The 14,836-nt window shown below is 57.5% G+C and overlaps 1 protein-coding gene across 1 annotated transcript in view; it reads right to left on the minus strand.

Annotated features, from left to right (window-relative positions):
* Positions 1-14,836, minus strand: part of ACAP2 (ArfGAP with coiled-coil, ankyrin repeat and PH domains 2) — a 58,554-nt gene that overhangs the window by 19,544 nt on the left and 24,174 nt on the right. Inside the window, exons 7-12 of the mRNA XM_060242873.1 lie at positions 14,448-14,492; positions 13,640-13,735; positions 12,743-12,817; positions 11,067-11,179; positions 9,627-9,647; positions 6,353-6,404 (exon numbers count right to left, since the gene is read on the minus strand). Of these exons, the coding sequence (XP_060098856.1) occupies positions 6,353-6,404; positions 9,627-9,647; positions 11,067-11,179; positions 12,743-12,817; positions 13,640-13,735; positions 14,448-14,492 (402 nt within the window). The remainder of the gene's footprint in view (positions 1-6,352; positions 6,405-9,626; positions 9,648-11,066; positions 11,180-12,742; positions 12,818-13,639; positions 13,736-14,447; positions 14,493-14,836) is intronic.

Below are 14,836 nucleotides of genomic sequence, written 5' to 3' on the forward strand. Positions count from 1 at the left end.
GATCGTGAAGACAGAGAGAAGCCCTGAACTCCAGAGGAGCACCTGCACTGGAAGCTGTGCTTCGGAGGAGAGGGGAGGAGATGCCCCTGACCTACGTCCCTGTTCTTGAAGCTTCCCAATCCCGGGCTCTGCAGAGAAAACAGGTTTCCTACCTGTAACTGATGATCTTCGAGTGGTCATCTGTGCAGTCACACTGATGGGATATAGGCGCCCGCGCCGATCTCGATCGGTATTCTTGAAAGCTGCGGATTTCCGCGCCCCAGGCCCAGTGCGCATGCGCAGAAGCCCCACCGCGCATGCTCACAGGGACCGGAGCGGACATCCCGCCAGTTCCTTCTGACCGCTGCGTAAGCCCTTAGAGATGGACCGGCAGCGGAGGGGAAGGAGGGCGGGTAGTGTGACTGCACAGATGACCACTCGAAGATCATCAGTTACAGGTAGGAAACCTGTTTATCTTCTTCGTGGTCTCTGTGCATCACACTGATGGGAGATTAGCAAGCCAGAGTCATACCTGGAGGAGGGTGCAACGGTCCATCAGCGAGAGGCCTCTTGAAGCACCGCACGGCCCACTGAAGAACGACTACGCCAGTGCAGGTCCAATGCATAATGTCTCACGAACGTATGAGACCCTGACCACGTGGCAGCGTCGCAAATGTCTTTCAGTGGTACCCCTCTCATGAAGGCTGCTGACGTTGCTAGGGCTCTAGTGGAATGAGCTCTAATTTGTCTCAGCAGAGGTTTTTTGTTGAGTAAGTAGCATAACTTTATGGTCTCAGTTATCCACTTCGAGATCCGTTGTGACGAAACTCTAACACCTCGCGGTGTAGTGGAATACGAAATAAAGAGCCTGGTGTCCTTGCGTTCCGGCCTTACTCTATGTAGGTAGAATGAGAGTGCCCTTTTCACATCGAGGGTATGCAGTCTTCATTCCAGGTCTGAACCTGGGTTAGGAAAGTATGTGGGTAGACATATTTCCGCATTCAGATGGAAGGGCGATGTCACCTTCGGCAGGAAGGTTACATCAGGTCGCAACCTTACTCCTTCAGCATTGAACTTCAGATATGGCTCGTCACAGCGTAGGGCTGCAAGTTCTCCCACCCTGCGAGCCGAAGTTACCGCTACTAGGAAGGCTGTCTTCCAGGATAACAGCTGTAAAGAACATGTTGCCATGGGTTCAAAGGGTTTCCCCGTTAGTGCTTGTAATACAGCTGGGAGGTCCCAGGCAGGGGCTGGGTCTCGCACCGCAGGGTATAACCTCGATAACCCTTTCAGGAACTTTTTGGCATTAGGGTGTGAAAACACCGAATAGCCTTCAACCTGATCGTGGTTGGCAGATATGGCTGCTAAATATACTCTCACTGACGTTACAGTTAGCCCTTTATCCAGAAGTGAGAGTAGGAAGTCCAATATTAGAGGAAGGCCTGCCTTCCTCGGTTCTTTGTTTGTTCCGGTTACAAATCGGACAAATGTCTTCCACTTGTACTCATATGACTTCCTAGTAGATAACTTTCTGCAGTTTTGTATAACCTGTAGAACCCTGTCAGAGAGACTTGTTACGCCAGCCTCCACGCCGTCAGTTTCAAGTGGGGCACATCGTGATGGATTACTTGCCCCTCGTGGGACAATAAAAGGTCCGAGCTCGTCGGGAATTGATGGAATCTCCCGTGAGACAGCGTCATTACAGGGGAGAACCACTGCTGCCTGGGCCACCATGGTGTGATGAGGATCCCTTTGGGGCGTTCGAGGTGGATCTTGTGGGCGACCCTCGTGATTAGCGGTACCGGTGGGAAGAGGTACACATGTAAGTGAGTCCATGTTATCAACAGCCCGTCTCCCAGTGCTAGGGGGTCCGCGCCTCCTCTGCAGCAAAACATGTTGCATTTCGAGGTGCTGCGTGTGGCGAAGACGTCTACTTCCGGTGTGCCCCATTTCTGGAACACGGGATGGAGAAACTTCCAATTGAGCTCCCACTCGTGGAGCGAAGCTCCCCCGCGGCTGAGATAGTCCGCACAGGTGTTTAGAGTGCCCGGAAGATGCGTGGCTATCAGGGTCGTGTCTGATTCTCTGCAAATTTCCCAGATTCTTAAGGCTAGGGAGCACAGCTTCCTCGAGACTGTGCCACCCTGTCTGTTTACGTAAGACATGGCAGTAGTGTTGTCTGTCAGAATCGCCACCGTTTTCCTCCCAATTAGATGTTTGAATGAGACAATGGCATGGTGTATGGCTAATAATTCTAGAAAATTGATGTGGTAGCGGAGGAGATCCTGGGGCCACTTGTCCCCCACACATATGTCGTTCATGTGGGCTCCCCAGCCCCATAGTGACGCATCTGTCGTTATGGTCACCGTGGGAGTCTGTCTGTGGAACGGGGCTCCTTGGAGGAGGTTCTCCTCTTCCTGCCACCAAGACAGGGTCTCGAGTACAGTCATCGGGACGGTCAGCTGGCATAAGGGTGGATCCCTTTGATGATTGAACACGCGCAGGAACCATAACTGCAATGTTCTCATGTGGAATCTGGCAAATTTGAGCACTGCTGTGGTCGATGCCATTAGGCCCAAGAGGCGTTGTATTTGGAACGCTGTAACCGTCGGGTTTGTAAGAAACACACGCGTCAGTGAGACGATGTCCTCCGCTCTTTGAGTCGGGAGGAAAGCTGTGCAGATTCGTGAGTCCAGTATGGCTCCTATGAATTGTACCCTTTGAGAGGGTTGTAGTGCTGATTTCCGAGGGTTGACCCGTAGGCCCAGATTTTCCAGAAGGGCTAGGGTGCGCTGTATGTGTTGTAGCAACAGAGGTTTGGAATTTGCCACTATCAGCCAATCGTCTATATAGGGAAAGATATTGATCCCTTGTAGACGCAAGTGAGCCGCCACCACCACCATAGTCTTTGTAAACACTCTCGGTGCCGTGGAGAGGCCAAAGGGTAGGGCCTTGTATTGGAAGTGGGTGTTTCCGATTGTAAACCTGAGGAACTTCCTGTGATCTGGGTGTATAGTTATGTGGAAATATGCATCCTGCAGGTCCAGGGTGGCCATCCAGTCCCCTTGATTTAGTAGGGGCAAGATGTTTTGTAGGGAGACCATTCTGAATTTTTGGGTTAGTATGAATTGGTTCAGGCCCCGGAGGTCCATAATGGGTCGAAGGCCACCATCCTTTTTGGGGATGGTGAAGTATCGGGAGTAGAAACCTTCCCCAATTTGGTTGATTGGTACTTGCTCGATAGCATCTTTTTGGAGGAGAGATTGGACCTCCATCTGCAGAGTGGTGGATGTTCTGGTGTGGATGACGGTGGGAACTATCGGACTTTCCTTGAATTCTAGCTGATAGCCCTTGAGTATTATACTTAAAACCCATTTGTCCGTAGTAATTGTGGACCAAGTGTGGAAATATGGGAAAAGTCTGGTATGGTCCGAGTGGAGGGGGGAAGGGGTAAAATAGGGGAGAAGGCAGTCAAAGGCCCTGTTTGGAGGGCCTATTCCCCTTTTGCCTGGCCGATTGTGAAGAAGTCGGCGAATATTTTGACTTGGGGTTGTAAGGTGGTTTGGAGTATGATGTGGAGCCCTTGGGCCTCCATTGTTGTTCAGCTGGTTGTTTGGGAAACTGCTTCTTGTTCCATGGCTTATTCCAACTGCGTTTGCCTTGGGACTTAGCCGAGATGGGAACCCCTAAATTGCGTGACGTTCTAATGCTTTTGTCCATTTCCTGTAATACAGAATCTGTATTGGAGCTGAACAATCCATTTCCATCAAAAGGGAGGTCCTCAACATAGGATTGAGTATCTGGCTGGAGTGCTGTTGATCTGAGCCAGGAATGACGTCTCAAAGTAATCGCTGAGGTGAGTGTTTTTGCTGCTATGTCACCTGCATGCTTGGCAGAATTGATTTGCTGTTTGGCAAGAGCGATACCTTCTTTTTGGATCTTCTTTATTGCCTGTTTAGCCTGTTCCGACAGGTCCGGGAGGGATGACAACTGGTCCCATAGGGCATACTGATAGCGACCCATACATGCACCATAATTTGCCACCTTCACGCCTAACGAACCTGCAGTGTAGAATCTTCTACCTAGGTTGTCCAGTTTCTTCCCTTCTTTATCTGGGGGAGTAGCGTGCGTTTTTCTGGCCTTTGAGGAGGATGCTACCACTACAGAGTTCGGTTTTGGATGGTTGAATAAAAATTCTGCTGTGGATTCCTGCACCCGATACATGTGGTCGAGTCTTCGGGAGCTTATCGGTGTTGAGGCTGGTCTATCCCATGAGGATTTGGTCGTATGAAGCATGACCGTCGTGAGCGGTAGGGCGATAGCCGTCGAGGTATCTAGCTGTACAACATCGAATACATTGTCCGTAACTATCGGCGTCGGTTGGACCGTCGGTAGCGATAGGGTCATCGCCATCCTCTTAACTAAGTCCCCATAGGATTTTAAATCCTCGGAAGGAGATATGGGTAATTCCTCACCTACTTTGCTCGATGGGGTAGGTTCGTCCGGGGAGGAGATATCCTGTTCTTCCCGAAGGGAACCTTCGTTAGATTCAGGAGAGGCGTCTCCTGATTCAGAACGTCCGGGAGAACGTTTGGGTGTCTCTGGGACCTTTGGTGAGTCAGGCGTCTTTCGGCGATCCGGGCTCCCCGTACGTGGAGGGGTTTTTTGTCTCTTTGGAGGCGTCGCGTCCGAAGATTTCGAAGCTGATGCAGATGCTTGTTTGGGCCGATACGACGTCCGCGATCTTACCGAAGCTTCGGACTGTTGGTCCCAGTCTAAATGTTTAGGAGGGAACCACGGGAACATGGAGGGCATGGCGCAGGACCCGTACAGATACTGCCACTGCCTCTGGTCCCATGACATGGGTGGTGGTGGTGGTCTGTGAAGGGGGGAACGATCCCTATCGTGGGATCTCTCCTCCGAGTCTCGGGATCGATGACGACCCCGAGGGCTGCGCTGATGTCTATGAGGACTGTCGGAAGAATCGCGCCCGACGCTTCTCCGTCTGGGTGAGGTAGGCCGGTCTCTTTTCGGGGTCCGGGCTCGTCGACGATCAGGGCTGACCGATGGGTCCCGAGTCGGTGTTCGGGTCCGAGCGGTGTCTTCGACAGTGTGGTCTGGCGGGCTGTCCTCCGTTCCCGATTGTTGAGTCAAGTCCAAGTCTCGATCGGAGTCCGAGGAGATGGCGATTTGTGTAGACATCGATGCCAATACCGGGGGGCTTGACCGGCGGCGTGGTGAAGCAAAGAGCTTCAGAGGTGGTATTTTCGCCAGCGACTTCGATGGCGACGTCGGAAGCGAGGTTGCGGATGATGTATGTCTGTCCGCTTTCTTCTTTTTCTTTGCTTCCGGCTGAAGTCCTTTCTCCTCCCTTATCCGTTTTACAGGAGTAGAGGAGTCGGACTTAGATGCCGAGCCCACCTTAGAAGGGCGATCGGCGTCGGGGGCGGTATTGTCGGTGCCGCTTTGTCCCGATGTCGACGGCTTATGTGTCTCCGCCGCCATTTTCTTGGACGAGAGTGCCTTCTCCATTAGTGCCGCTGCCAGACGGCCCGCGCGGTTTTTCTTCGTTTGGCGGGAAAACTTCGCGCAGTGGGTGCACGTCTCCGGGATGTGTGTTTCCCCTAGGCAGAAAAGGCAGAGATCGTGCCCGTCTGGAGGGGCGATTTTGCTTCCACAGTTCTTGCACCTTTTGAAAAATCCCCACCGCTTTTCCATGCGGGGAGGGTGAGGGAGGGAGCGGGGGGGGGGGGGGCTGAGGCGAATTCTGAGAAGATAAAACTGCTTACCCCCACGCTCTTTAGTCTTTAAAAAGACTGTTGTGTGGTCTTAGCCAAAGAAAAGTTTCAATAGAATCTAAAAAGTATAGCTCGCAACTTTCAAAAAGGATTTCTACCGACCGTGGCGAGAGATCGACTGATCCAAGCGGCGGTCAGAAGAGAACTGGCGGGATGTCCGCTCCGGTCCCTGTGAGCATGCGCGGTGGGGCTTCTGCGCATGCGCACTGGGCCTGGGGCGCGGAAATCCGCAGCTTTCAAGAATACCGATCGAGATCGGCGCGGGCGCCTATATCCCATCAGTGTGATGCACAGAGACCACGAAGAAGATCCACAAGTTCATCAAGGGCCGGAGCTCCTGAGCCCAAGAGGAAGAGCCATGAAGGCCCTGCAAGCTCCACAGCCCACATGCGGCCCACAGAAGCCACAGGCAGGCTCTCCTTCAGACACACACCTGCCTGTGCCTGGGGGGGGGGAGGGAGGGCAAGAAGCCAACAGAACCAACACAGGCAGGGCCCCCCTCAAGAGACTGAAGTGGCCCCCCAAAGCAGATGAGAGCATTTACTGCTGGGAAGCTCTGGAGGTGCGGGACTCACCTTGAACTTCTTCTGGTAGACCAGCTGGTTGTTCTGTATGGAGAACCAGCGCCTGTGGGAGGGAAGCAAAGACCATCACTCTTCTCCTCCTCCTCGCAAAGACCATCACTCTTCTCCTCCTCCTCAGTGAGAGGAGCACAGCCACAAGGGAAGGGGAGGGGAGGGGAGGGGGGCGGGAGGGAGGGAGAGTTTCTTGAGCAGAGACTCTGCTGCTCAGCAGGCTGCAGCCCCTACTGGATCCATCAGCACAGCAGTGGAAGTTTCCAGCACAGATTAAAATCTGAGCCCCTGGACAGCCGGGACAGCTGAGGGAGAGGCAGGCCAGAGCCCCAAGGACTCCTCCTCAGGAAAGCTCTTGGCAACTCCCTCCTGGCCCTTCCAAACGGGGGACACAAGGCAGGCCTGCCCCACACAAAGCAAGAGCTGAGCAAGTGCTTCACAGCTGCAAAATGCCAGAGGCTGGGAGTCGGAAGAGACACTCCTCCTCCCCTTGTTCAGATCACTCCGTGGGGCTGCGAAGAAGCCATTCCAGGGGGGCTCTTGGGAAGCCCACACTGCAGGAGTTGCCCGGGGAGGGAGGGGAGAGCATTTCCCAGGAGGCCCGCCCACCCTTCCTTCCTTCCTAGCAGAGCAGCTGCCTATCAAGGGGGGACCAGGACAGGCTCTATCCTGGGGAAAGGAGACAACGACAACATTGGATTTATATTCCACCCTCCACTCAGAGTGGCTCACGATCTCCTTTCCCTTCCTCCCCCACAACAGACACCCTGTGAGATGGGTGGGGCTGAGAGAGCTCTCACAGCAGCTGCCCTTTCAAGGACAACCTCTGCCAGGGCTATGGCTGACCCAAGGCCATGCCAGCAGGTGCAAGTGGAGGAGGGGGGAATCAAACCCAGTTCTCTCAGATAAGAGTCCGCACACTTCACCACTACACCAAACTGGCTCTCTCTAGTAGTAGGCCCAGGGTGGGGGATGCAAACCCACTGCTTTTCCTGAAGAACAGAGCCAAGAGGCGCTCCCTCCCTCCCTAGAAGCTGTCCCAAGGAGGCGGGGGCACCGTTTGGGCAAGGGCACCGTTTGGGCAAGGGCTGCATGTCTTGCACAACGCATTTACTCTCTGCACTGCTAATTAAGGAAAGCATCTGTGGAGAAATGCCATTTTGGCGGGAGTTTATTAAAGGAGCTCTGGGACCTAGTCTCCTCCTCCTCCTCCCCCCCTCCTGCCTGGAACCAGCAATTCTGAGGCCTCCTAGAGAGGCAGGAAGTCTTTCAAGCTGGTCTCCCAGAAGGCTGCAGGGGGGAAAACCAGTTCCTGGGCGGGAACTGAGTTTGATATTGGAGATTTTGGGCAGGAAGCCTGCAGTTTGAGTCCAGTGGAGCTGGTGAGTCTGGCCAGGGCAAGTATGGTATAAGAGGGAAAGAAGGAGCGTTTTCCCCTAGTTTGATTTATTTCTTCTGCTCACTATTTTAAAATGCCTGTATATAGCTGTAAATATTAATTAAATGTTTTGTCTTTTTAAAAGGTTGTGCCAGTTTCCCCAACCGCCTTAGAGCACGCTACTGCAAGAGGGGAGCCCAGGGAAAGGGGAAGGCATACAGTTGGCAAGGGTGCCAATCCTCCAGGGGTCTCCCAAAGAAGGACTTGGGTCTCTGCTTGAGGCCAGGGCTCAGAACTGGCAGAAGGGGGATTGGGAGTCCCGTTCCTCTCGGCCAGGAACCCCTACATTGAGCAGGTGGTGGGAAGATTAGCTCCCTCCAGGAGTTGGCAACCCAAAAGGGAGTTGACGGGACTGGGTCTGAAGGTTGAATCGGGCCGGTTCCGTCGCAGCATCACAAAACTCAACATTGCCTTTTCACGCCCTCCATTTTGAGCAAGATGCAGCCATCGCTGGGCAAAGAACATCAACACAGCACGCCTGTTGCCCCCTTTGCAGAGGGTCCCGCTTCCGCCACGCTGGGCTGGGTCAGTTCATGCAGCAGCTGCACTCAAGAAGTTAAAGCAGACGCTTCACCCGACTGCAAACGCTGCAAGGCACCCAAGGCAAAGGTGCAGGAGGACGCGGGGCCAGACCCAGGACTGAGGAGAGGGCAGCCGTGGTGCCCGCCCCAAACCAGGCTGCTGCTGCGCGGCCTCAGCCCACCCCCTTGCCTCTCAAGCACTGAGGACAGCTGTGACTTGACCCTCTTCCTGCTCCTCACACAGAGCATCAAATGCTGCCTGGAGGGAGGGAGGGAGGGGCCCACAAATCTGCTCACCACAGTGACCCCCCTACCTGGCAAATGGGAGGTGGGGGAAGCAGCACTCCGAGAGCCTGTGAGGCTCCCTGGGGAGGGGGCAGGGCTGAAGACCCCCACATCCTCATCGGCTGGCCTTCCCAAAAGGAACATCTGCTGGGGAACGGAGGGAGGGAAGCTGGCACCCACCGCCCCCCCCCTTGCCTTGGGGGCTTCCTTAGAGGGAGAGAGGGTCCTGCTGCTCCCGCCACCCCCTTGGCCAGGCCCTCCTCCAGGCTGGCTGCAGAGGAGAGGGGGAGAGGGGCTGCCTGCTAAGTCAAAGCCCAGGGTGTGCCTCTGAGCCAGGCTTACCCACTGCGTGTGGTGCTGACCCACTTCTGTAGGGACAGTTTCGGGGGGGGGGGGGCTGCAGCAGCAGAGCTCAATCCCAGTCTGGATTTTCAGGGCCTGAGCTTTCGAGAGTCGAAGCTCCCTTCACTCGAGACCTGATGAAGACCCCCCCCCCCCCCGTCCTGGAGATGCTGCTGCCAGGACTGAACCGGAGACCTTCCGCATGCCAAGCAGAGGCTCTTCTACTGAGCTGGAGCCCCTCCCAGCAAGACAGGCAGGCCTTTCCCAAACTTAACTATGGGGAAAAGGGAAGACATGAAACACGAGAAAAAGCGAGGTTCTCCGGGGAGGCTGGAGCTTTACCAAGCGAAGGATTGTTCTGACCACTTGAGAGATGCCGACCCCCTGAGCCAGTTCCCAAATGCACACACGCGCACACACACGCACACTCTCCAGCGCAGCCACATCCCCAGGGCCAGAAGCCAGGGCAGCTGGCCGCCTCTTCCTCTCCCACCCCCCGCCCCCGGTGCCCCTACAGCCATCACACCTGTTGCAGCCAGTCTGGAGGCAGAGGAGGGGGGGGGGGCAGTAGGGGCTTCTTTTTATCCACAAGTCACCCGAGTGGGAAGGGGGGGCAACATGCAGGGCTTGCATGCTGGGCCAAGGAACTGGAGCAGGGTTGGGGGGGAGACGAGAAGCTGGCAGGTACCTGGTGCGATCGGGCCTTTTCCTGTCATGTGGAAAAAATGGGGCAGGGTTAAACAAGAGGGGAGGGAAAGAAATGAAGGCAGAGAAAGCCCAAGCGACACAACCACAGAAGCCGCAGGATGTGAGGGCACGGCGGGCGGTGGGAGTCAGGCAAAAGAGGGAAGGGCGGGCTCAGCCGAGCAAAGGCAGCCTTGTTATCCCACCTGCAGGAGGCAGGCGCACTGCTGACGGCAGGAGGCACACAATTGCAGTGCGGTCCCAGCACAGCCCCAGTTCTGCACAACACACAGGTGTTCACAGAGAGAGAGAGAGCGCGCACACCGTGGTGGGTGAAACGTGCCAAGGCCCGCGGCTGCATCACTCAGCATCACCTCTAAGGGCCACGGAAGGCAGGCTGCACCACCTGCTCGCTGGGCGCCCCCCAGTGGTGGGAGGTCATCCGACCCACATGCAAGCAGCCCTGAGGCCCTTCTGTTGGTCTTCAAGGGCAGGGGACCAAGAGCCGGGAAACCAGGGGAGGCTGGTCCGTGGAAGCCTGCATCTCTCACTTCCCCATCCCTAGAGCCGGGCAGGCTTTCTGCAGGGCCCAACAGGAGCACCACTGGGGGCAGCCATGTTGATCCGCAACAGGTCAGACCACCCCCCCACACACACACACACGCACACACAGTCAGAATGACGGGGAAAGCCAACAGAGAAGAGCTGCTTTTTAAACCCCAACCTTTGCTACCCAAAGGAGTCTGGGAGCAGCTTCCAATCTCCTTCGCTTCCTCTCCCCACAACAGACACCCTGTGAGGTGAGTGGGGCTGAGAGAGCTCTGTGACTGAACCTAGGTTGCCCAGTTGGCTTTTATGAGGAGGAGTGGAGACACAAACGCTGCTCTTAAGCACGACACCACAGCTGGCCCTGAGCATGCCCACACCAGCTGCCCTTCCCTCCAAGAGGGACACACTGGACAAAGCGCAGGCCCCCTTGGCACTTTCCTTCCCATGTGTCCCTGTGGCTGAGGTGCTGGACTGCCAGAACTGGCATGCTGTGGAACGCCATCTCCTACCCCTTCCCGCCTGAGACAGCAAACCAGAGTGGGCAGAGATGCCCAACCCAGCCGGAGGCTGAGACCACCAGAGCTGACGGCCTGAAGGGGCAGCTGTCGGAGATGGACTGCAAAGGAGGCCCGGCCTCTGAGACTCCCCCCTCCCCCATCAGACCCTCATGACCTCATCTAGCCAACTATGCCCTCCACTCCAATGGTCAGCCGCAAGCAGTCGCTGACCTGGCTAGGATAAAGGGGGCTCTGCCCCAGGAGAGGAGTCTTCCCAGAACCTGTGCCGCGTCCTCCAGACTCCCGGCCTGACCGGCGACTGGCTCTGGGCCCCCAGACACAGCCAGGGCAGGAGGGGGCACAGCCCAGGCGTGGCAGGAAAGAGGAGGGCTTGTTACCTGTTCCAGGTCTTGAAGGCGTTGCTGGCTCGCTTGAAAAGGTACCCCTCCATAACAATGCCGTTGGCTGCATCCACATTGTATTCCAACTTGGTCTCATCGCTGGAGAAATCCTAGCAGCAGAGAAGCAGAGTCCTGGAGAGGGGGCGGGGGGAGACTTCCTGGGCCGAGGCCCTCTGCAATCCCCATCCTGCTCACCCTCACAAGAGGGGGGCTGGGCATGCGATATGGGACCAGGCAGGAGTCCAACTGGGGCTCCCAAGCCACTGGAACTGCCCCTCCACAAGGCACCACCCTAACACAGAGGCCCTCAGGGGAAGGGATTCCCCCCCCCCCAAAAGCCCCTCTGAGCGCAGAGGCTAGCTGGCCACGTGTTCCTGCCCTCCCACCCTGGGACTCGATGGGGGGAAGCCCCCTGGGAAGGGGCTCCAAGGGCATAGACCCCCACTTGCCCAGAGAGCCCCACGACTGACCTGGAGGAGGCAGGCCGGGACCAGCTGCCTGAGGAGCCCCTCCCCTCCCCCCACCTCACACACACACTTGGAGGCCCCCCGCAGAGGGGCACCAGGCAGGTCGTGGGAGATGTGGAAGAAGAGCTGCCAGTCAGAGCAGGACAGCCTGCCCTCGCCAGGCCAAGAAGGCAGCTTCAGATGTGCAGCTCCCACCCCCAAGCCCTCTGGCCCTCAGCCCGGGGGGGGGGTAGGGGGGGTAGTGAGCCCCGATGGGCTGGACTGGAGAGGCAGCCGGGGGAACTTCATGGATCCAAGCCCTGACCCAGCTGGAATCCTCCAATGCCCCAGAGTGAGCAAAATGCAACTCCCAGGGGCCGAGACTGACCCCTCCCTCGGGAACCCCAAGCGGCTGTCCCCCCCTCCAGCTGAATGGAAGGAAATGCCCCTTGGAGGGAAGGCCACGAGGGCGGGGGAGCTGCCAGCACAGGGGACTGGCCTCTCTCAAGCAGAGATCCCTGGTGCTGCAGGGCAAGAGAGAGGCCCCACCTCCTCTTCTCTGCCCTCCCAAGGTGCACCAGGAAGCCTGGCTTGGAACAGGCCAAGGGGCAGCAGGCACACCAGACACTGCTGCGAGCCAGACATGGGCAAGCGAGGCCTGAGGGGCAGTTCTTCGTCTGCTCCAGCACCGGCTTCCTCTCGCCCTGCAGCCTGAGAGAGCTCAGAGACGCTGCCCAGCTCAACACCTTTCAGGACAGCTGCTCCCTCTAAACACACCGGCCTGGGACAACCCTGAGCTCCAGGAAAGGCAGTGTGGAAAGAAAGCAGGGGTGACTGGGGCTGGGCCAATCTAGCCCTCCCCTCCTCTGACCGGCAGCAGCTGCTCTCCAGGGTCAGGCAGAGAATGGAGGACTCAGGGCAAGAGAGGCGCAGGACAGACCTGGAGGCCTTCTGCCTGCCAAGCAGATGCGCCGCCCAGAGCAGCAGCCTCGTCTGGCAGAAGAGCGTGGAGGCATCCACAGGGCCCCCTCTAGAAATCCAAGACGGTTCATGCCCGCCCCTTTCCTCCTCCTGCTTTCTGCAGCCCCACCACCAGGGCAGAGGGGCTGTTGTGTGTGAAGGGGCAGAGAGCCCTGGGCCTCTCAAGGAGGGCAGGCAGGCAGCCTCCTCTCCTCCCTGCGGCTGGGTCTGGGGTGGTCCGAGCCAGCTGAGGCCAGCAGCGAGTACCTTTTGCTGAATGGTGGAGTGCTTGTGCTCCATCTCCCTCTTCTCCTTCGCAGCATCCGTGGCCAGTCGGTCCAGCTGCAGCAAGGAAGAGGGAAAAGAACTGACGGGAGCCACCAGGGGGCTCATGCAGGCTGCCCCTGTCCCCACCCCCACAGATGTACCTGCCCCCCAACTGCCCTTCACTGCTCTCCCGCCAAGGAGCTTCCCTGGTCAAGAGGCCTGCCCACCTCCCTGCCTCCCCTCCAAGCAGCCGGCAGCTTCCAAGAACAGCAGTGGTGCTAGCGACATGTGGCTGGTGCATCGCGCTGGAGAAAAAGGATGACTCATGCCCCAGCAGCTCCTGCAGCAGCCGGCCGGCCGGCCGGCCAGCCCTCCCCTCCTCCCTCCCTCCCTCCCAGCCCTGAGCCACAGGGCTCTTCCACAGCAGAGGCAGGCGAGGGGACCAGCCAGAGCAGCACCCAGGCCTTGGGCCACACCACGTGGCTCAGCTGGACAGGAGGGGAGGGAGGGGCCCTGCTCAGTTTCCCCCCCTGCACACTCCTTACAAGGCAAGGGGGGACCTCTGCAGAGGGCAGGCAGCCGTGGCCCAGGGGCAGAGCACTTGCTGGACATCCGGAAGAGCTATCCCAGAGGCTGGCTGACCCCTCACGTGGAAAGGTTCCCACAGGGGCAGGCACTGGAAAGACCCTTCTCCAGCTGAGACGGAGCCACAGGTCTGGCTTTGTAGCAGGCAGCTTCATCTGAGATCAGGCCTTTCCACGCAGCACCACGTTCTCAGACTCTGGCCCCAGCAGTGCACCCGTGCCAGCCCCCCCGAGGGCCTGCTAGCTCTCCCCCATCCCGTGTGCGGCCGGGCCTTCCTCCTCCCCCCCCCCAGAGGCCTGCAGCATCCCTCACCTGAGCGCCGAGGTCTTTCATGTAGGGTCCGAGCTCGCTAAAAAGGTCATAGCCTTGATGGAAGAAGGCCAGGTGGGCATACATGAAGGACAGCATCTAAATGCACAGAAGGACAGATTTTGGAGGCACCCAGATCCAGGGGAGTCTGCACAGGATCTCACTATGTTAGCACACCTTTGTCCTGCGGGGGCTTCCCCACTGCACAGCACAGAGGTCTCTGGCACTGCCCCAGGCACTCTGCAGTTCCTTCCAAAAAACTGGCTGTGTGCCTGCCCAAGGAAATGCACTCAGCAGGGAGAATGGCCGAACTCAGGCGCAGATCCAAGCCCTAGCAAGTAAAGCGCTCTTCCCGGGCCTAGGAGCTTGGAAGATGGGGCCACAGTCCTTTCTGCACAACTGAAAAGGGGCCAGGAAAGCCACCACCCGCCAGGCAGACCCAACGGTGCCACAAGAACCACCACAGCCAAGTGGGCCCCTCTTCTTCCCCCCCAGTCCTCTGGGCCCAGGACAACAGCAAGCCCAGTCCAGATGATGTAGGAACTGCACCAGCAGATGGGCAACTGTGCCATGAACACCAGAGGCTTCATGCAGGCCAAGGCAGCCCAGTCAAGAGTGGGCAAGGCACGCTCCCCACTGGCAGGTCTGTGGTCTTTATCAGGGGAACAGCGGAGACACCCCCCAGTGGGAGAGCCACTTCCACTCCCAGTCTCTACCGAGCTCCAGTGCACCACCCGGGGCCAACTTACGAGTGGATTCCAACTCAGTAGCATCATTAAAAGAGGGGGGGGGAGGGCATAAAGAAACTTACTGATTTTAGGATCTCTGATCTCCTCTTTGACTGAAGCACATTGATCTAGGGAAAGCAAAAGTTTGGTTCCTTGTGGCCACAGAGTGCTTCAGGTTAAACCCAGGCCTTCCCAGGACAGCACAGACACACAGCCGGGCATCACATCAGCCGGCAACCGCAGGGTGCTCAAAGCCACCGTCTGTGGAGGCAGCCACCCAACCTCATCAAGCGACCAGCTCCCCCCCCCCCCCCGCTTGCCAGTCCATCGCCTTTGGCAGAGATTCCGCCACTGCTTGTTGCTCAAATGGCTTCCCTCGGCTTCTTTGGCTTCCCAGAACCTGCTCTGCCCCCACCCCCAAGTCCTTCGTGCCACCCCCACCTGCCCCTCCTGGAATGAAGATCCTGCGAAT

The sequence above is a fragment of the Heteronotia binoei genome, chromosome 6, assembly GCF_032191835.1.
Source record: "Heteronotia binoei isolate CCM8104 ecotype False Entrance Well chromosome 6, APGP_CSIRO_Hbin_v1, whole genome shotgun sequence".
NCBI classification, from domain to species: domain Eukaryota; kingdom Metazoa; phylum Chordata; class Lepidosauria; order Squamata; family Gekkonidae; genus Heteronotia; species Heteronotia binoei.